Genomic DNA, 23,052 nt, shown 5'->3' on the forward strand with positions numbered 1-23,052 from the left:
AGAGTCACTGATAGTGGCATAGGTTTAAATGAGGACTGAAAGCGAAAGTTTTGATTTTTCCAATGTTGAGATGGAAGAACTTGCACCTGATTCAGAACTCTAAGTTGGATAATCTCTGATAAAAGGAGCAGGAGATGGTTTAAGAGGGGTTGTGGAGAGATAGAAAGAGAGTCATCAGCATGCACGTGGAAGATATGCTTCTGAGTAATGTTGCCAAGGGTAAGTAAGTTGGTGAGAAAGGAAAAAAAAGAACAGAGAGAGATCACTGGGGACTGGAAAGAGAAATCATTGCTTATAATGTTCTCACTTCGATCTTCAACTTCAGCGGGAAGTGGAGGTTTGATATTAAAAACAATGCAAGTTCCAAGAGGAGAAAGAAGGATAATGCCACAATTATGTCATCTGTGATTGTAGTGCAATGATTAAGATTGTTGCCATTTTATGAGCTCACACGTTGCATGAAAGCAAGCCTATTGACTGTAAAGCACCTAAAAGTTTATTCCAGCAATTTGTTGAAATTAACTTTCAGCTCTCAATATTTAAACAATTGTTGCAGCAAACATCACAGGTAATGGTCTCTCTGTATTTTCAGGCTCTAACGCATTTGTTTTATATCTCATCTTCCTGAATGCATTCAATTTATACACGAACCAGACAGTTTTACAGTATGCTTTAAACAATTGAAATTGATGCAGGAACTTTGCATCGCTTCATCAAGACAAAATAAGACTTTGTTTTTTGTTCAAGCAAAAGACTGCAGATGTTAGAAACCTGCATTAAACAAGGAAGTTTGAGCTCCTCAACTGTTCAGGCAGTATCTGTGCAGAAATGAAGAGTTATCATTTCAGTTTGATAATGACTTCCATCATTGATTATTTATTTATCAGCGTGAAATAGGAACTTTTTTTTATCCTTCACAAATTTTCTAGACCTGCTGATTGCCTTCAAGATTTTTTAGTATTATTTATTTATAGGTTGGTGCAAAACAGTGTTGACTTATTTGAAGCATTCTGATAATACATGTTAATAACCTAAACCGAGGTGATGCATTGTGATATTTGTAATTAAATGCATTTTAAACCTTTTCAAACTTCTTTTAGTAAAAAAAATGCAAACCACATGCTGAATAGCTTTGTTGTAACATACTTGATCTGTTTTGAAACTGAGAAAGAGGGCAAGATGGCATTGAGTTTAAAACTCTAATCTCTGTTGAATTCACTTATTTCACCAAAGGAAGTAGTACTTTTCAAATAAGTGACATTCTCTGATCCCAGCTATAGATGAGAATTTATCAATCATACTTGCTATTCTTGGTTATTATTTAGTGAAATTATTGGCAAGTGCATGCTTGAATGTCACACAAGGATGATATCAGAATTGGTGATGATCCTCACTTTAGCCAAGTAACTTGTGAATGCTTGTTGTCTGGTCTCAAATTCGTTACCCTTACTTTTGTGATGAAGCTGCTCCTTTAACAAGGTTATGCGGTTCTTGGCTTTTTTTTTCCCAGAGAGGTTGTAAATGACACATACTCCGAAAAGTAGAGAGGTTGAAGCGTTTTAGGGCCAATTTGATAATAGCTAACAGATACTGCCTCAAGCAGAAGGCTTTCAAGCTTTTTTTTAAATGTGCAATGAAAGGGGTGTGGCCAGTTCTCCCAGCTCAGCTTTGCTCTGGTTTAGAGTTTTTTTAAGGCAGTAATGTGGAAAAGCTGCTGGACCCAAAAGCAGATCCGGGCTGGTACACTCTCTCTGACTTCTGTCCTGTAAGAACTTGTTTGATTTCACCTGTTGTGCCAAGGGGTGCTTACGGGGATTGTTGCAAGTATCTAGAACAGCATCATTAAGTTGGGATAGTCTGTTGGGGTTTTGGATTGGATAGATTTTTCGGTATTTTGTTTTCTTTTCTTTGTGTTTCATTCAGTAATCTCATAAATAAATTCTGTTTTGTTTAAAACTAATCGGTTTGACCAGCTGATTCTCTCCTGGAGTACCCACCATACACCTGCTTAAAACAACTAGCAACGTTAGAGTCTGGGCTACCTTCTTGAAATGTGTTGAGGGGGATCTGGCCTGGTCCTAAACACTTTTAACTACAGTAGTTCTATGACTATTGGGTATTTCAATAGATATAACAAATCAATAGATAATTGGATGAGTTTGTATGATATAATATGCTGGCTGAATTTTAATTAACAATCAATTATTTCCTTGTGCCCAATCCACAATAGTGGACGAACTGATAAGCCCGAAGGATCTGGACCCTGCTAGACGATATGTGCCTTCAAAGGATCAGAGAAATATCAGCTTGAGGTATTCTAACCAGGTGAGTATTAAAGACAGTTCAGCCAATATACTTAAATTAATCCAACTGGAAAACTGGAAGAGAAAACAAAGTTTAAAATAGTAAACTTTCAAAAATTCTTGAAAGCAATTCACTGACTTTATACTGTTGCTATTAGGTTTTATAGTTTGGTGAAAAACCATATCAAAGACAGTTGTTAAATTGTATTTAATGTAACTATGAAAAATATTAATAGGAGCTGCTTAAAAATTGACTAGCTATATAATATGATGGTCAGTTGTAGCCAGAGTTTTTGTTATTTCAGATGAGCAATTAATCACATGGGATAGATGGAGGCCATTTAGCCCATTGTATCTGCACTAACTACTTGAAGGAATATCATCACTTAGAGCCATTTTCCCAACCTGTTCCCATAATTCTGTGTGTTCTTTCTGTATGAATAATAATTACTGCCCTCTTGCATGCCTCAATTGAACTTATCTCTACTACATTTCTAAGTGGTGCATTCCAGGCATGATCAATCACTGTTTGAATTAATTTTTTTCTCAAATCACATTTTCTTCTTGTTCTTGGTCCTTTTACGAATAGGAACAGTACCTCCCTCTCCACTCTGTGCAGACCTCTTATGATGTTGAAAAGTTCAATCAAATCACCTCTTAAGCTACCCTCTCCTGGAAAAACACTCCCAACTTTTCTCATGTCATCCCTGGATCTGTTCACTTCACAATGTATTTACATCCTCCTTTAAATATGGTGCCATTAGCAATACACAATACAACTAAACTGCTCAAATAAATAAATTTGTTTCTGAATGCTTATAGTATGATAATTTCATCATACTGCGATCAAATACTAGTAATTTATGGGATGTCAAAGATATTTATATAATTGTGACTAAATAATGGATGATTTCTCTTGCAAACTGTGGTAAACGTATTAGCAGTCCAACATGATGAGTTAAGACATGCCTTAAAAGTGCCTTTGCAAACTGGGAACTTCATAATAAACAAAATTTGCATTTATTTCACAGCCTGATGTCTTCCTAAACTGCGTTACAGCCAATTAATTTTAGTCACTAATGTAATGTAGGAAATAGTTCACCCAGTTTGTGCACAGTGAGGTCTCTCAAACAACAATGAAACATAGATAAACTGTTTTTGTGATATAGTTAAATAAGATCTTTTGCATCATGAATTATGGGGTTTGTTTTGCATCAACCTGAAAAGGCAAATTTAATGTTTCCTCTGAAAGACAGTACAGTCCAACAGAAGCTCCTTAACGTATGTAATGATGTTAGATCAGATTCTATGTTCAAGTTGCTGGAATGTGTCTTGAATCCAGAATCTTCTAACTCGAGCAAACATTTTACCATTGAGTTGCAGCTATAATTTTCTGAAAGCCCTGTTGGTAGGACAACTTGTACAAGGACTTTTTGATCTGAATATGTAATATTAGCATTCAACTATATTAATGCATAGATGTCTACATTATTTATTTGGAGATATAATGGAGTTTTATGTGCAAGTTACTTTTTGTTACGTGTTCAGTATCATATTTTTCCTAATGCAGCAGTACCAGTCAGTTCTACAAGAGAGTGTCTTGCATAGAGGGATATGCCTATGCTGCCCAATTTCTAGCTGTATCGTACCATAATCCAGACTGAACTGATAGTCGATCCTTACAGGTTGAACTAGATATCAATATCTTCCACATTTGCTACCACATGTGCCTTTCTTGCCTTCCTGAAGCCAAGTCATAAGCCCATGTGCTAAAATGAGATCAGCACAAAATGCAGTTGCATTATAGGGCAAGGACCACATTAAAGATGACTGCAAAGGTCAGAGGCTAGGAATACCGCAGAGATTAACTCAACTTCCTGACACCTCAAAGCCTGTCTCCTATCTACAAGGCTCAAGCGAGAAGTGTGATGGAATACTCCCACTTGCCTGAATGAGTGCACCTCTGACAAAACTCAAGAAGCTTGACACCGTCAAAGACAAAGCAGCCCACTTGATTGGCACCACAACCACAAACATGCACACGCTCCACACCAGTGCTCAGTAGCAGCAGTGTGTACCACCTACAAGGTGCAAAGCAGAAATTCGCCAACTATCTTTAGACAGCACCTTCCAAACAAACAACCATTTTCATCTGGATAGACAAGGGCAACAGATACAGGTGCCACCACCTGCAAGTTACCCTTTAAGTCTGTTACCAGCCTGACTTGGAAATACGAGCTGAAAATGTGTTGCTGGAAAAGCGCAGCAGGTCAGGCAGCATCCAAGGAGCAGGAGAATCGACGTTTCGGGCATGAGCCCTTCTTCAGGATCTCCGATCCACCAACTCCAACCTCATAGTCCCACAACCGCGCACCGCCCGTTTCTACCTTCTACCCAAAATCCACAAACCTGACTGCCCCGGCCGACCCATTGTCTCAGCCTGCTCCTGCCCCACCGAACCCATTTCTGCATACCTTGACACGGTCCTGTCCCCCTTAGTCCAAGAACTCCCCAACTACGTTCGGGACACCACCCACGTCCTCCACCTCCTCCATGATTTTCGCTTCCCCAGCCCCCAACGCCTTATCTTCACCATGGACATCCAGTCCCTATAGACCTCCATGAAGGCCTCAAAGCCCTCCGCTTCTTCCTTTCCCGCCGTACCAACCAGTACCCTTCCACTGACACTCTCCTTCGACTGATTGAACTGGTCCTCACTCTTAACAACTTCTCCTTCCAATCCTCCCACTTCCTCCAAACCAAAGAAGTAGCCATGGGCACCCGCATGGGCCCGAGCTATGCCTGCCCCTTCGTTGGATATGTGGAACAGTCCATCTTCTGCAGCTACACTGGCACCACCCCACACCTTTTCCTCCGCTACATTGATGACTGTATCGCGCTACCTCATGCTCCCACGAGGAGGTTGAACAGTTCATCTCCTTTACTAACACCTTCCACCCCGACCTCAAATTTACCTGGACCGTCTCAGACTCCTCCCTCCCCTTCCTAGACCTCTCCATCTCTATCTCGGACGACCAACTCAACACGGACGTTTACTATAAACCGACTGATTCCCACAGCTACCTAGATTACACCTCTTCCCACACTGCCCCCTGTAAAAACGCCATCCGATATTCCCAATTCCTTCGCTGCATCTGCTCCCAGGAGGACCAATTCCAATACCGAACAACCCAGATGGCCTTCTTCTTCAAAGACCGCAATTTCCCCTCAGACATGGTTGACGATGCTCTCCATCACATCTCTTCCACTTCCCGCTCCTCCGCCCTTGAACCCCGCCCCTCCAATCACCACCAGGACAGAACCCCACTAGTCCTCACCTACCACCCCACCAACCTCCAGATACATCGGATCATCCTTCGTCATTTCTGCCACCTCCAAATGGACCCCACCACCAGGGATATATTTCCCTCCCCACCCCTATCAGCGTTCCGGAAAGACCACTCCCTCCGCGACTCCCTTGTCAGATCCACACCCCCCACCAACCCAACCTCCACTCCCGGCACCTTCCCCTGCAACCGCAAAAAATGGAAAACTTGCGCCCACACCTCACCCCTCACTTCCCTCCAAGGCCCCAAGGGATCCTTCAATATCCATCAGAAATTCACCTGCACCTCCACACACATCATTTACTGCATCCGCTGCACCCAATGTGGCCTCCTATACATTGGGGAGACAGGCCGCCTACTTGCGGAACGTTTCAGAGAACACCTCTGGGACACCCGCACCAACCAACCCAACTGCCCCGTGGCTGAACACTTTAACTCCCCCTCCCACTTCGCCAAGGACATGCAGGTCCTTGGCCGCCTCCATCGCCAGACCATGGCAACATGATGCCTGGAGGAAGAGCAACTCATCTTCCGCCTAGGAATCCTCCAACCACAAGGGATGAATGCTGATTTCTCCAGCTTCCTCATTTCCCCTCCACCCCCTCCCCCCCGCAACCTTTTCTCAGTCCCAGCCCTCCGACTCAGCACCACCTTCTTGACCTGCAATCTTCTTCCCGACCTCTCCGCCCCCACCCCCTCTCCGGCCTATCACCCTCACCTTAACCTCCTCCCACCTATTGCATTCCCAACGCCCCTCCCCCAAGTACCTCCTCCCTACCTTTTATCTTAGCCTGCTTGGCACACCCTCCTCATTTCTGAAGAAGGGCTTATGCCCGAAACGTCGATTCTCCTTCTCCTTTGATGCTGCCTGATCTGCTGCGCTTTTCCAGCAACACATTTTTAAGCTCTCATCTCCAGCATCTGCAGTCCTCACTTTCTCCTATGTTTTGACATTCGTCTAGCTTGTTCTTCTACACTCAAGTAACCCTTTAATGGCTCTGTTAATATTTCTGCAAAGAAATGTCACAAAGGAAATTGTATCATTTTAAAAAGATCAGATAATTAAGTTAATATATGCTCCTCAATCCTTTGAGTTGACAAATAAACTTTATAATGGTTGGCAGGAAGACTGGTATGATGATTCAAAGTACTCTGTTTTAAATCTAGGCTAAAAATATTGCAGTGCCTAAAGGAATAATGTAGCTTTCTAGTTCTACCTATCTAAGATTTTGAAAGCCATGCTGAAACTGACGTGCATGAAATATTTAGAATCTTAGAAAAAATGCTGAATGTTTCTGAGTAGCAGATCATTCGAGCAAAAATAAGCTCAATCATTATGAGGTTATTATAAAATTAGATTGTATTATCAGTGTCAGAGTGCAGCCTTGTCTGCAATAAGCTAGAATGAGTTGGACGAATCAGAACTCTTAAATATTACTGGATGAGGTCAGCGATTACAATTAAAGATATCTGAAGAAGAACTCATAGTGCCTTGAGGTTCCCCATTTCTGGTTTTCACAGAGGCAAGGCAAGGGATGACTAAACAATCTGCTTGCTGGAGTGATTAATGTTGAGGCTCATGTTCATATTTTAACAGTAATTATGTTTGTCACTTGTGATGGTAAGGATTTGCAGGCCTTGGAAAATCCAGCAGCTGAAAGAAGCTGAAATGCACTGAATCCGTGAGGTGATTGCTTTTACACACTGTTTGTGGATCAAGAGAAACAGGACCGATTTCTGCAGGCCCAACAAGTTGTTCAGTAAACATTGTGCACCCACTGCTGCACATTACAAGCTGTGTGCCTGAACCTCACTGTTGGTCCCCCTGTCCACCATCCCTTTCTCCCAATATGAGCATCATTCGAATCTTGCCCCACCACCTGATCAGATGCCCTTATCAACACCATCAGATCTCCACCACCTAGTATCATCTCTCCACCTTCCACCCACAATCAGTATCCGCAAACCTTTTTGATATCTAACTGCTCCCCTTGGTTGTAGTCATGTGCAGTAGATTTCCTTACCCAATGGCCTCTAGCTTGAAAACCAGTCTGACTGTGCTTGGGCACATCAGAGAAAGATTTAATTGATGTTCTGGATTATGAGGAAATAAACTCGGAAGTACTAACCTAATTGTGCATGATGTAGATATAGGAGATACTGTTCCGATTAAGCAACATCCTTATCAGCATAACCCTCTATCAGAAGAAGATAGAGCACATATGCTCCAAGTTGACATAATCAAAGTGAGTTTTAGTGACTGGAACTCACCCATAGCCAGATGGTATCTAACGGTTATGTGCGGACTATCGCAAAGTCACGCAGTTACAAAGACTGATGCATATCCAATTCCATGGTTGGAGGACTGTGTCAAAAAAGTGGGACAGCAACTTACATTTTTAAGATGGACTTGCTCAGAGGCTAATAGCAAGTACCTCTGTCAGAGAGCAACGGCAATTTTGACTTTTGAAATGCCAAATGGACTATATCAGTTCCAAGTCCTGTCATTTGGTATGAAAAATGCTCCAGGCTCTTTTAAGAGACTGACTAGTAAGGTCTTTGCCAGGGTACCCAATTGTGTGGTGTATATTGATGACCTGGTGATTTTTAGTCACTCATAGAAGGAACATTGACAGCATTTATTGGACTTGTTCGATCGACTTCGGAAGGCAGGCTTGGTGGTAAGCCTAGCTAAAAGTGAATTTGCCAAAGCCCAAATCACCTTCCTGGGCCATATTATTGGATATGGACAAATGGCATCACGAGATGTAAAAACGAAAGTAATAGGGGAATTTCCCACACAATCGATGAAATATGTTGTACCACAGTTCCTGGAGTTGAGTGGAGGTTGAGTTTGTGCTGAACTTGAGCTGTGTGGCCGCTCCACTCACGAATTGTTAAAAAAGGGCAAGAAGTTTCAGTGGACAGCAGACAGTCAAAAGGAATTTGACAGCCTAAAAACGGTGTTAACTACTGCCCCAGTATTAGCCACACTAGATTACGCGAAGCCTTTCAAGGTGGCTATTGATGCCATTGATGTGGGTCTCGGTGCAGTGCACCTACAGGAGGATGACAAGGGGATTGAAAGACCCATCGGGTATTTTTCCAGGCAGTTGAACGTTCATCAACAGAAATATTCAACAGTGGAGAAAGAGCTTGGTGTTGGCATTACAACATTTCAATGTCTATATTACCAGCAATGCATCTGAAACAATTGTCTACGCTGATCATTACCCATTGACATTTGTGGAAAAATTTAAGGACAAAAATGCCAAACTATTTAGATGGAGTTTGTTGTTGCACCCATTCAATTTGACATTTCTGCATGTGGCAGATTGCAAAAATGTGATTGCCAATGCATTATCGAGACTCAAATAAGATACAGGGGCATTTGGTGGCGGGTGTGTTGCAGCCTAAATTTGCATGTGGTTGTGCATATTTGCATGTGTATAGTTAGTATCGTGTATATGTGTGTTTACACTACTAACCGAGTTTTTGAAGGATTTTAAAAATGAAGTCATCTTTTGGTATTAATGGTTCTTTTTTTAAGCGGGGAGGTGTCACGAAGCTGGTCCTTTTTTTCTAAAAGCTGTTCCTTTTCTCAAGGATACTGTCTCTTTGGTTTTTTTCAAAGGGGTCATAAGCATTTCCTGGTGCCGATTAGACTTGTTTGGTACGGAGATTAAAGGGTATTGAGAGTCCTTTTTGTTTATATGTAAACAGATGAGACTTCAGGCCAAAGTGGTCATATTTTAGAAGTGACCTATATAATGAAAGAGGAATGATCAGTTCTCTAGCTGAGCAGTTCAGTCCAGAATGAGTTAGGAGTTCAACGGTGAGCTGTGTGGAAACAAACTCGCTCTCTCATTCTGCCCTTCTAACTTCAACCCATAAGCATTTGTTCCATTTTTTTTACTGTGTTTTAAGAAGTTTTTGGGATTATTGTGTGTAGTCAGAACAGCATAATTAAGTCTAATTTGGATAGAAGGAGATATGTAGGGGTTCTTTATTCAGTTCTTTGTGTTTCATTGTGCAATTTTGTGAATAAACTTTTGTCTGTTTTAAAACCTGTAGTCAACCTCTCTAACTTACTCCAGGTAATTTTCACTGTACACTTACCGAAACAAATTGCAAAGTTATGGTCTGGACTACCTGCTTAAGAATATTTTGAGTGCCAATGCTCTGTTCAAACATTTCCATGGGATCTGGGAATTTAAATTCAGTTAATAAATCTGGAATTAAAAGTCAGTCTTGCTAATGGTGACCTTGAAATTGTTGCCATTGTTTAAAAAGCTCATCTGATTCACTAATGTCCTTTAAGGGAGGGAGTCCTTACCTGGTCTGACCTATATATGATTCCAGAACTACAGCCATGGAGTTGCCTCTTAAATCCCCTCTGAAATGGAATGAGAGCATATTGACCATCCAGCTTTGTCTTCGGCACCAGGAGCAACAATTGCATACCTAACTCTGTCAATATTGTAAAATAGTCTCCTAACAAAATGACCTTACTAACATCTGGGGGCCTGTGCCAAAATTGGGTGAGCTGTCAAGCAGACTAGTCAAATAATAGTCTGACATATTCGCACTCAGTAAATTATACCTTGCAGACAATGCCCCAGATAACACTATCATCATCCTTTAGTCTGTCCTCCCGCTGTGAGCAAGCACTTGGCACAGAAATGACAAGAGGGAGGAATGGAGAGAATATGAGCATGAAATCAGGAAGGAGAACATTTTGGGAGCAGTTGAGACTTCCAATATGGCAACTATTGAGTCACTTGTGTTCCCTCAAGAAAGTTGGAACCTTTGGTGATTCTTAAATATCATGCTATTGTTATTAAGCATAATGTGGAATATGACAATTGAGTAAGGTTTTACCCTCATTGTACACAAGTACATTTATAGATTTCAACTCCTTGAAAATATTACTGATGTAGAAGTCAACCTCCTACTTAGGTGAAAGTATAGTCTCAATTACCTTTACTATAGCATAAACAGTATTTGCTGCAGAATTCTCAGCCTCTTTTTGCCACAGTATTTATGTAGCTTCTCTAGTTCAGTTCCTGCTCAGGGAGTTTTGTTTCAGCTGGAGTTTAAAGGGGTGAGGGGTAACTTTATTGAAGTATATATGTCATGAACGGGCTGGACAAGGTGTACATGGAAACTCTGGCAGATGAATCTGAACCTAGGAGGCGCTGTTGAAACATTAAGGATTATATTTTTAAGACAGAGATGAGAAAATTTCTCTGTGGGGTGTGCAACTTTGGAACTCTGCCTCAGGTGGTGTAGTCTTTGAATGTTTTTAAGGGGGAGTTAGACCTTTTTTTGTTAGACAAGAAAATCAAAGGTTGTGGTGAGATGGAAACATAGAATTTAAAACAATCAGTTTAGACATGGTCTTATTAAATGGCAGAGTGAGCTCAAGCGGCATAATAGCCTATTTCTGCACTTAATTCAAATTTTCATATACAATGGTAATCCGCAAGATGTTGATAGTGGCAATCTCAGTAAATGCACTGCTGTTGACTATCAAGGGGAACAGATACAGCTGTAGATGAGTACTGCCACAACAAAGTTGAATGACATTGCAATGTTGGACATGAGCAGTTTTAGTGATGGTGCAAGTATGTTGTCAGAAGCTTATTTTGGGAACAGTTAGGACACCAAGGTTTGAACAGATTAGCTTAATCTCAAATTTGTCAGGGAGAAGGATGGAGTCAGTGACTGAGGAGCAGAAATTGGATCAAAACCGAAGACAATGGCTTTGGCCTTTCCAATATTTCAGAAGGAAATTTATGCTTATTCAGTTGGAAGTTTGCAATAGGTTGCAAGGGACACTGGGTCATGAATAGCTTTTTCTGAAGCAAGAAGTGATGACAGATTTAAAGAAGTAAATGACAATACCTGAAGACAGAAAATCATTGACAATCAACTAATGTTACAATATTTAAAAGGCATCTGGTTGGGTATATGATTAGGAAGGGTTTAGAGGGGTATGGGCCAAGTGCTGGCAAATGGGACTAGATTACATTAGGATATCAGGTCGGCATAGATAAGTTGGACAAAGGGTCTGTTTCTGTGCTGTATATCTCTCTGACTCCATAATGTGGGGACAAGGAGTAGAAGCTGAATGGTCAGCAGTTTTGTGGGACGTAAGCAGAGATGAAGACTGCACCCCTTGGAATAAAAAGTCTTATATTTGCATGTATTTCAGCCAGTAATGTTTCATCAAATGTGTTTGTTAAAAAATGGTTTATTGAGAGCTCACCTCTATTACACTGTACAGGTTGATATACTGTCAGCAAAAACACTCTGTTAGTTATCACCATCTGTAGATATTTCTTAATCAACCTGTTCAGCGATGCTACTGCACACCTCTGGAGCAGGTGGGACTTGAACCCAGGCCTTCTGGCTCAAAGATGGTACACTATCACTGTGTCATAGCCCATTTTATTAATTGAATTTAAATTCCTCCAGCTGCTGTGCAGGGACTTGAACTGACGCCCCCAGAGAACTAGCCTGCATCTCTGGATGACTACCCCTGTAAGAATAACAGTATATCACCATCCACCTGCGCTAAATTAATTTATCTTCCACCAGCAGTTGTGGTGGAATTTGAACTGATACTCCCAGAGCAATAGTCTGAAACCATCTGCATTGATTTCTGTTTACAATCCAATTTGTCACACGTTGCCCAAATTCATATTTCCTATAGTCTCTAGGGGTGTCTTTGACAAACTTAATTAACTTTTTAAAAAGATTTTTAAAATCTTGCAGGTAGATACTTGAAATCAATTTGTTTTCTCTTGATGGCTATCTGTTCAATCCATCTAATTGTTTTGAGCAGTTTGTGAGAAAAGGAATTTATTTATACTTGGAGTTTCAGCACACGTAGCCTTATAGTCAAGTATTAGGGTAAGGATTAACCATGTGGCTTGGTTTTCAGTGTATCTTCATCTGTCAGAAACTAGGCAAAAGTGATTTTATACTTATGTTTGTCACAGTGAAATATCTTGTCTTGACTGGGAATTTTATTGTTTCCTCATAGAAGATGAAGACTTTTGAGGTGATAACTCATCCTGAATTTACTCTCCTCATTTCCTATTGACTAATTGAAATTCACCACCCACACATCCACCAACTGAAATACAGCTCATTTCTTTTATAAGATCCCTTTAGCAATCTAACAATTTGTCTTTGTCTCATTAGTTTACAGATGATAGTTAGTACACTTACTTCCACAACCCAACAAGGAGCCAAGTCTGCAACAGCTAAGGTTTCCTGCCCTTTCGAAAGTAAATGTAATCAATCTACTGTCTTGCAAGATTGAGAAGCTCTGCTGCTTGGAACAAATTGTTATTGATCTTAGTGATATTATGCTAAGGCAACAGAAGAAAGTCATTATTGGAGATGTTCGTTATTCACAGAACAAATGAGCAAAAATGAGAACTTTGTTAAATTCGGACAGAAGTTCTGGCAGGGTCTTCCCATCTTTCTTAAATGCTATGAGAAAGATGATCTGAAATCTGCATATCTTAATATTCTGTGATGGAGGTCACTGCTGCTACTTCATTTGAATTATAAATTATTTGAGCAGTAGGCATTGGGTTCTGTGTGAAATAAGACATCCTAAGCTACTTTTTGTGACATTAATGTCAAAATCAAGTATGGGAAAGGTGGGAAAACCTTTTAGGTCTAGTAGTTGATTCTACTGAATATAGTTCTCTGATGATTCTTCTCACATAGTGAGTTATATCTGTGTGTATCTCGGGTAGCTATCTATGAAATGTAGTTCAGTAAGACAAAGTCCCCCCTACACACACAGTAAATTTAATATCTTAGAAACAGGTCTAGGCAATAAACAATCAAATGTTGAGTTTTTGGGTATTTGCAGGCGGAGAACGGTCACCAGCATTGAATGTTTCCACATTTCCACATTTTTCTAATTTAAATGCCCTGGAGATGTTCTTGTTTACCAGCAAATTAGGAATAAAAGTATTATGACTGGATAGTGAGAGTTGTGTGGAGCATGCTAATATGCTAGGACATGTTAAGATCAAGAAGGATGTGATGTTGGGTCTCTTGAAAAGCATTAAGGTGGATAAGTCACCAGGGCACAATGGTATCTATTGCATGTTATTGACTGAGGCAATAGAGGACATTGCTGGGACCTTAACCAAGTTCTTTGAATGCTCGCTAGTCACTGGAGAGCTCCCAGAGGACTGGCAAGTATCTAATGTATCTGCTCAAGAAGGGAAATAGGGACAATCCAGGAAACTATAGACAGATAAGCCTCACATTGGTAGTTGGGAAACCTTTGGAGAGGATTCTAAGGGAAAAGGATTTATGCGCATTTGGAAAACAATGGCCTAATTAAAGACAGTAAGCATGGCTTTGTGCAGGGTAGATCATGCCTTCCTAACTTGATTGAATTTTTCAAGGAGGTGACAAAGATGATCGATGAGGGTAGAGCAATGGATTTTAGTAAGGCTTTCAACAAGGTCCTTCATGATAGGCTCATCTAGAAAATTAGGATGCTTGGGATCCACGATGACTTGGCTGCGTGAATTCAGAATTGGGTATTGCAGGTAAAGAAGGCAATAGGTAGTGGTGGAAGGGAGTTTTTCTGGCTGGAGGTCCATGACTAGTGGTGTTCTGCAGGGATCCGTAGTGGAACCTTTGCTGTTTGTGATATATATAAGTAACTTGGATGGAAATGTAAATAAGTGGGTTAGTAAGCTTGCAGATGACACAAAGATTGGTGAAGTTATGGATTATATAGAAGTTTGTAAAAGGATCCAGCAGGATCAGTCCCAATACGAGCAGGTAAAAGGCAGATGGAGTTTTAATCAGAGTAAGTGTGAAGTGCTGCACTTTGGGAGACCAAGTATTAAGGAAAACTATACAATTAAAGACAGGACCTTGATGTAGAGGGATCTTGGGGTTCAAATCCATAGTTCCCTGAAAGTGGCTACACAAGGACATAGGGTGGTAAAAAAGGTGTATGGCATACTTGCCTTCATTAGTCAGGAAATTATGTACAAGAGCCAGGATGTCAAGTTGCAGCTTTATAAGATTTTGGAGAGGCCACACCTAGAGAATTGTGTTCAATTCTGGCTACCACATTACAGAATGGATGTGGAGGCTTTGGAGATGGTACAGAAGTGGTTTATCAAGATGCTGCCTGGATTAGAGGGTATGAACTATAAGGAGAGGCTAGTAAAGCTCTTTTTTTTCTCTCTGGAGCTGCAGAGGCTGAAGGGAGACTTGATAGAAGTCAATAAAATTATGAAATGCATAGATAGAGTTGAAATGTTTAATACTGGGGAGCATGCATTTAAGCTGAGAAGGGGGTAGTTCAGAGGAGGTGTGAGGGGCAATTTCTTTTACACAGAGTGTGGTAGGTGTCTGGAATGAACTGCCAGGGATGGGGGTGAAAGCAGATACCTTAGGGGCCTTTAAAGGATGTTTAGGTAAGCACATGAATATGCAAGGAATGGAGGCATATGGACCAAGAAATGGAAGGATATGGACTAAAGGCAGGCAGGAGGGATTAGTTTAATTTGAGCCAAAACTAATCCCTTCTGCCTGCCCCTGGTCCATATCCCTCCATTCCTTGGTTCATATCCCTCCATTCCTGTGCTATACTGTTCTATGCTGTATGACTGGGATGAGAGGAATGTACTGAAAATCAAAACTGACTACTCCACAAGTTGCACCATTGGTTTTAATATGCTGAATCTTATGTTCCTTTAACTAAGTCTGTTTTGTTGAAGTTTTTGGAGGGATTTCTGCCATGAGGCTTAGCAGGTGTTCTGCCATATCTATATATGCAGACGCACACTGGCATTCTAAAACCACACAGCTTGTCATGAAAATGTCAGAGAAGGGAGAGAGATGGTACTGCAATTCTCTAATAGGGACCTAGACTCCTGGTCAAAGGATGTTGCAAAGAAGAGCTTTTCTGTTTGCAGGAGACCAGTGCTAGTTGCCATGACACCAGACCATGGCAGCCCAGTCTGAGGTCAATACCCAGATCAGTGCCATCTCTGCAGTCCCCAGAAATAGCCAGCGGTGCAACAAGCTTTTTCCACTGCATCAGGGTAAGTGTCTCACTCATCTCTGTGCTACCAGCTCCCACCAAGGCTCATGCTCTGCCTTTTTTACTGTTGCCTGAAACACTTTCCCTCATTTGCTCTCTCACCTCCCCTTCCCCACCAACCTTCACCCTCCCACACCACTAATCCTGAATCATGTCTGTGTTTCCACCTCATCTTTCACCTATCTATACCAGCATTAGCAGCCATATGACCCACCCTCATCTCACTTATTCCTTTCTTTTCTCTCATTAGAGGAGATGACAGTCCTTTCAGAGCAAAGAAAGCTGGTACAGGTGGAAGGGGTATTGAACATTAAGTTCCTCACCTCAGACAAGAAGAAAATCCTGGTCTTCGCTCCCTCAGGGATGCCAAGGCATCCATGTCCCATCAATCAAGTTCCATTCTTCATTCCACTCGACTTTTATTTCAATGCTACTGTCCGTCTGCTTCATTGCACGAAACCTCCTAGCACTGTCTGCCATGCCTTCTCTTTTGTGGCTTGTAAGTACTGCCAGCCCATCTTATCACCTCAGTAGCAAAGTAGCCAGACTCCTGAGAAGCCACCTCTTCGCCCTGTGAGGATGCAAGTCCCAAAGCCTCAGGAGAACCACTAACTAGGGTGCATACTCCACCCTCCCATCACCTCAGATACTGACACCTCAGCATGAACATTAGGTTTGGAAAGTGTGCAGGCACAATCTGGTGAGCACCTAAATGCAACAGCTCCACAGGGGCTGAAGAACAAACACTCCAGGCTGCTGAAACTCCGAAAACCGCCGAAGACCAGGCAGCTGCTCAGTCCCAAGCAGAAGAGGACCCAAAAGTGTTGGCAATCAGGGACGTTGTCCACATACACAGGGAGGAGCAGAAACAGTAGACAGGCATGTCGGACACAATCGCCCTCATTGCCCAGGAACTGCAGCAGTGGGACCTCCCCCTTGTTGTCTCTCTCTGATACAGAAATTTGTTTGGTCCAGACACGAGCATTCCTGGGTTTGCCCATCTAAGCCTCCTTGCAGAACTGCAGTCTCTTCTGCTACCTTGATGCACTTTGTATGGTATGATGTGTCTATATAGCACACAAAACGACGATTTTCACTGTATTTCGGTACATATGACAAGACCAAATCAAACTCAAACTCAATCAGGGCGTATACTAGAACGTAATAGTAGGGAAAAAATGACTTATTGAAGGCACTTGAGTGGCAGGGTGACAATGCACTGCGTGTGATTTTGCCCTTTTTTTTATAAAAAGGTTCCTGATTTCACTCTATGTCTGGCTGTTTGACACTCTATGTAATTCCTGAGTGTCATTATAACAGCAAGGGGCATTATTTTACAGCCATATGTGATGTTCCGTGGTTGGAAGATTATACTGAGAGCCTGTTGTATCATCTGGAAGCAAATGAAACAAGGTATATGCAGGGCTATGGTGTTGCTGACACATTAAGCCATCCTCATTCAAAATCCCTCCACATCCCTATTCTTTCACTGTCTCTTTAACCCAAAATGTAGGTGTGAATGATTTGATCAGCAATATCTGTGGCAGTTGTGCAACACAAAGAAAGAAGTAATGCATTACAGTGGCCAAGGAATTGTGACCCCACAGCTCGTTGTTCTGTACAGCGCTTTGGTCTGTGCGGAATGTTATTTTCCTTTGATGGTCCTCCAGCCCATCCCTCACAGGTGGAGTCACTTACCCTACCTGCACCATGTGTTGACAGCCATTTTCTTTCCCATTCTACACTTTGATTTCCAAAGTCTCACGATGTCAAAATCGTCCTGACTGTTCTGTTTTGGTACCATTACCTTGATTAATTGTGATTATCTCTCTACCTTAATTACTTTGTACAGGTTTTGATGACTTTGGTTAGACCCTTGTCATGCAACTCTGATGCCTACTCATGTTATTATAGCCATTTGATTTGTCTCTAGCACCATTTTATGTTTATTATTTGTAATTAGCTCTCTGCCTTAATTAATTGATTCATAGGTCATCTCTTCATTTGTTTTTAATTGTTCATACTTTACTCACTTGTTTGGCACACTTGATCACCTGCAAAGAATTGGTATTCAGCCTGTCAACACTCTATTCACCCTATTTGTACTTATCTTTTGACCTGGAGTTATCTTGCCATTATCTCTCTGCTTATATATTCTGTGCCTGTGTGCCTCCCTCCACATCACCTGATGAAGGAACAGCGCTCCAAAGGCTTGTGATTTTAAATAAACCCGTTGGGCTGTAATCTGGCATCATGTGACTTCTGACTTTGTCCACACCAGTCCAACACCAGCATCTCCACATCACTTTTGATTTCCAGCACAATGGAAGGAAACAATGAACACTCCCCAACTAATGGTCTGCAGTCTCCTACTCATTATGTCAGTGAACCCCCAAACATCCAAATCCCCTTTCTGGTAGCCGTTCCTGCTATCCCAATGGGCTTTGCACCTCCAGCCATGTCCCTGCACCAACTATCCTTCCTCCCTATCCCCTGATGTATAAGGTGTTCATGCCAGGTGTGTCATTCATCCTACCTGCCTCTCTCGCCTGCCCTCTCCTCCCCACCCAGTTTGAAGCCAGGGTGCATGAACCCCTTCCAATCCAGCTTTTCTGTATCTCCCTCTTGCAGATACAATTACCCCCCCCCCCCCGGTTCATAATGTCATCTCAACTTTCCACAGCCTGTAGTCTCCAGCCTCAAAGAATGACTTACCAAGTCTCCTTCCGAAGCAGTGGCTGCCCTTGTCCTACCTCTTCATCCTCCAATGCCCTACTGCTCCAATTTCTGCAGATGGAGCAGACAGACTGACTATGATCCACCTCCTTGAGCTGCCCAATTGGACAGCTCCAGATGAGAAGTACCTACACTCCTGAATGGTGACTGTACAGTTCCTTGACCATGGTTGACCTACACAACTTCTACAAATTGGCCACAGGACTGACAGGGATCCACTCCCCCCAGCTACAGAGGCACAGATCCTCTCAAGACCATCCCAACAGAACGCCTGACTATTGCCCTTCCCCTGTACTGGTATAGGAGGCTGCACTTGATTTACTGTGCAGGGACTACTGGGTATCTCCAAGGACTTCTATGAGGAATGCATCCCTATGACTTTGAGACATCATTCCCTGCTTGCTGCACATGCAGTGTGTTTACTGCTGGCACATGCTTATAGGTATGAAATTGACAGAACATGCTGCTGTTAAACAAGTTGTCCACCTCTGGATTGAGGACAGCTGACTAGCAAGACAAGATGCCTGATTATGTGACTGCACTAATAGGCACAACAAAACAAGACAAGACAAGGCATAGATGCTGTGTGCATGCTGTTAGGGAGTAAGTGAACTACCCTGTGATTCAGTCTGATCCAAACCATGAGCTGGGCACCTGTCCATGCATACAAAATATTCACATAGCAGCCTTTCAATACTATTTGTCAATGTGCCCTGTATTGCAAATCTGCTCTTCCAGAGCACCCAGTCAGTGTATTGGAGAGGTGCCATGATGGTCATGAGGGATTGCTGAATGCTGGATATCACTGTCCATGGATGAAGGGTATGTGCAGTTGGTGCCCATGGTTCATGCCTTGAGATGTGATTTTGTCCTATACATTATGGAGGCTGTTTGGAGTAAGTAGTGAACTGAATACCCATTTAGGTTTCCAATCAAGTTTTCTCAACATTCAACTTGTTTGGCATGTTTTATAAGGTAGAAAGCAGAATATTAATGAGGCAAGTTGGACCATCAACAAGCAATAATCCCTTTAAATGGCAACTTGCCATTACCTCATGAGTAACCCACCATAATGTTAGTCAAAAGCATAAAAGGTAGAACCAGATGCTCCTGATGTTGATTAGGGCTTCGCTAGAATTCTTGTTTAATTCTGCTACACATTTTGCCATATTGTGTGTTCTTTAGATTCCTATAAGAGTCAGCCCAATGTTTTCATTCAATCGCTAAAATGGCTAATTATTTCACTTTTGGTACTGATATCCAGAGTATCGTAGACTTTCACCAGGTTACTTTATGAACTCAAAAATAATCCATCTATTATAAAACAAACCTAATTCTAAAACCAAGTGGCAAATCTGATTAACAACTAAGTACAGACATTTTTTTTGTATTTTACTTTATTCTTGATTGCGGGCTAATTTGGGGAAAGGATTGTTTTACATCAAAGGACTGGGGAAGGAATTGCTGTGCTTTTAAAATGTAGTTTCTGAAGTTCATTCTAAATCATGTTTACACTGTTGCTTTGCAAGCAATGGGAGAAGGTATACAGTAAATCAATAGGTGTGAGTAAAAGGTGAGATTTTGACAGTCACCAACAGCTAATTGCTTGTGATTAGTTGTGGATGTCAAAGGTCATGACAAGTCTCTGGTTCTTAGGTAGCTGAACAGCTTGTGAGAGTGAATGATATAGTGAGAAGCCCTCATACCTTGCGAATGGGAAGTAGTCTCACTCTTGCTCTCCAATAAAAGAAAGCTAGTTGTTGCTATTCACTAATAAATCAGAACTTGATAATTTGTGAACCACTCACTGTGCTTCTTCTGAAGAAGTGAAAGATCCTGAAGTAAAAGCTCAGAGAATTAAAGACTTCGGAAACAAAAGGAACTCCTCCATTAAAACTGCAGACTGGTGCCATTGAGTTTCCCCAGTACTTTTCTTCCTTGCATCAATAGCGCTTTTTGTTTGCCAGTATTTATCTGTGTGGAAGTGTGAGTGTAGGGGAGGGTTTAGAAGAAGGTTAGAGTTTTAACATATAGAATTATAGGTCAGCAGTTAGTAATTGTTTACCTGTGTTTAGAATCTAATTATTTGTGAAATAAATTTAATTAAGTACAAAAACCTGTTCTACATTTTCTGTTAACCTGAGCCTTTGGATGTTAACTGGGGACTTCATGTACATTTGTAGCCTGATCTTTAGACCACTATCCCAGTGAGGCATAATATAAGCTATGACCTGGAATTAGAACTATGCTCTCTTTTTAATGTCAAAGCAAACATGTTCACAAAACATAGCCCGGCAAAGATAATGTTTAAAAATGGCAAGAAAAACACACCCTTATTTAACAATAGTCTGAAAAACAAAACTTTGACAAATTCTCTCAGTTCACCAGATTTCTTTTTGGCAATTAGAGACTAGTAGAAGCTCTTCCAAGCTCGAATGGAGATTAGACTGGTTCCACTCTAATAACTATTCAGTTCGGCTTTTCCAGATTTACAAGATAGTCAAAATACTATCATGTGGGAAATTTATCAGATTCTCAAAACTTCAATCAAGGGAGAATTTAAACAGAGACACTTTTCTTTACTGCAAAGCTTTGGAGAGGTTTTGTTTTCTTTCTGAACAGGAATGAAGACCATTAAGGGGTGACTGGAACACCATCAGTACATGACCCATAGTCTCTTCCAATCAGATTTTTCATTAACATAGGGTAGAGAAATGGGTCTGGGTAGGATACTCTTCAGGGGGTTGGTGTGGACTTGTTGGGGCCGGATGGCTTGTTTTCACACTGTAGGGATTCTGTGATTCAAATGGCAATAAACCATCTTGTATCCTCCTAAAGTTCTGTTTGGCTGTATTTCCAAAGCCATTTGATTTATCTGTAACCAATAGCTCACTTTAAACTGTTGACTTCATTCCCTGGTAAAACTCAGTTCAATCAAGACAGTGCACAAGTAGTTCAATATCTTCCAATTTCTCACATTGTCCATAAATATAGATACATAGTTCCAATAAAAATTAAATGTTTGCATATTATTTAGGAAATGTTTTTGTTAAATTCCTATGGTAAAACTTCAGCCAAAAACATTAGGATCTTAAAGACATCCAAGCTAGGGATACAAATGATAAAGTGAACAATTGCAGTTTGACTCTTCATCACTTTCAGTTGGAATGTAGGGAGGAATGACCTGGATTTTGGCCTTGTGTGGCATGTATTTGATGGATGGAATGATATAGATTAAAGAAGCTGAAAAATAAGATGGTACGTCCAGAGCAGTGAGGTTGATGATAAGGACTTATCAAGTGATGAATGATATAATGGAAAGCAAAGAAGTCCCAGATTGGATGGTAAGAAGAGAGAACAGAGCAGGTCATCTTGGAAAATATGATATGTTTATTGTTAGATTGATATTAAATCTGCTGTATTGTGTGGTGAAAGACATTAGTAAAGTAACCACCAATAAAGTAAGAGTTGTCATTGTAAAGCTTTTTCAAATTCCTATTCCCAATTGCTTTTTGATAGGTGGATCAACAAAATCATTTTGCTGGAAGAAACAACTTCTTAATGATATAAAAATAGTTTGTTCTGGGGAAGGGTTTCTAGATCTTAAACGTTAACTCTGATTTCTCTCCACAGATGCTGCCAGACATGCTGAGCTTTTCCAACAATTTCTGTTTTTGTTTCCAATTTACAGCATCCACAGTTCTTTTGGCTTTTTAAAAATAGTTTCTTCTGGTTCCTTGAATAGAAAGCTGTATGAAAAATTGTACACCCTATTGCATTGTCTGTATTGTTATATAATGAAAACTTAGGTATAATTAACACAATGTGGCTAATGACTTGTACCGTATAAGACTGTGTTTTGTCCTTCAATAGTAGGGTTGTAGAAGTGTGTTCTTAGTCTAATGAGTCAAACGTTTAGTTATTCTTCAGAAAAGCACATCTTTACTGCTTCTGAAAAGGCGCTGTGGTGGTGTAGGAGTGCTAGACTAGTCATTCAAAAAACCAACTAAATTATCTGATGACATGAGTTTGAATCCCACCATGGCAGGTAGTGATATTTGAATTCAGTGCAAGTCTGAAAGGAAAACATTAATGGCCATGCAACTATTGATTGTCATAACCCATTTGACTCTTTCTCTTACCTGCTCTGGCCTACATGTAACTCCAGATCCACGGCAATGTGTTTGAGTCTTAACTGCTCTCTGGACAATTAGGGATGGGCAATGAATGCTGGTATAGCCAGTGACACCCACCAACAAAATCAAGTTATTCTGACAAATTGAGTATTATGTACTGTAGCATGGAGGTTCACAGCTCCTGTGTTGTGCTGCTGTACTTTGAATAAATACTGTGTAACAAAGTAATTGACTTACACATAATTGAAACATTTTCTGCGCACAGCAGGTACAGACTCTAAAACTCCAATTCTAATTCAAATAAGCTAAGTTAGTTTAAAAAATTTTAGAAATGCGAAGCATCTGGAATCACCAAAAAACAGAGTTTAAGGTGAACTTAACTAGAACATGGTCTATATACTGGATAAGTCAAGTGGATTTTGGTA

At 41.0% G+C, this 23,052-nt stretch overlaps 1 protein-coding gene across 3 annotated transcripts in view; it reads left to right on the forward strand.

The window, feature by feature from the left end:
* phkb (phosphorylase kinase, beta) overlaps window positions 1–23,052 on the forward strand; it is a 349,249-nt gene that overhangs the window by 232,772 nt on the left and 93,425 nt on the right. For all 3 annotated transcript variants that reach the window (XM_087995880.1, XM_043706918.2, XM_087995881.1), the window contains one exon: window positions 2,231–2,325. In XM_087995880.1, the coding sequence (XP_087852006.1) occupies window positions 2,231–2,325 (95 nt within the window). The remainder of the gene's footprint in view (window positions 1–2,230; window positions 2,326–23,052) is intronic.

This window comes from Chiloscyllium plagiosum, unplaced genomic scaffold, assembly GCF_037043375.1.
Source record: "Chiloscyllium plagiosum isolate Xiang-an unplaced genomic scaffold, Cpla_swu_hap1 HiC_scaffold_17, whole genome shotgun sequence".
In the NCBI taxonomy this organism is placed as follows: Eukaryota; Metazoa; Chordata; class Chondrichthyes; order Orectolobiformes; family Hemiscylliidae; genus Chiloscyllium; species Chiloscyllium plagiosum.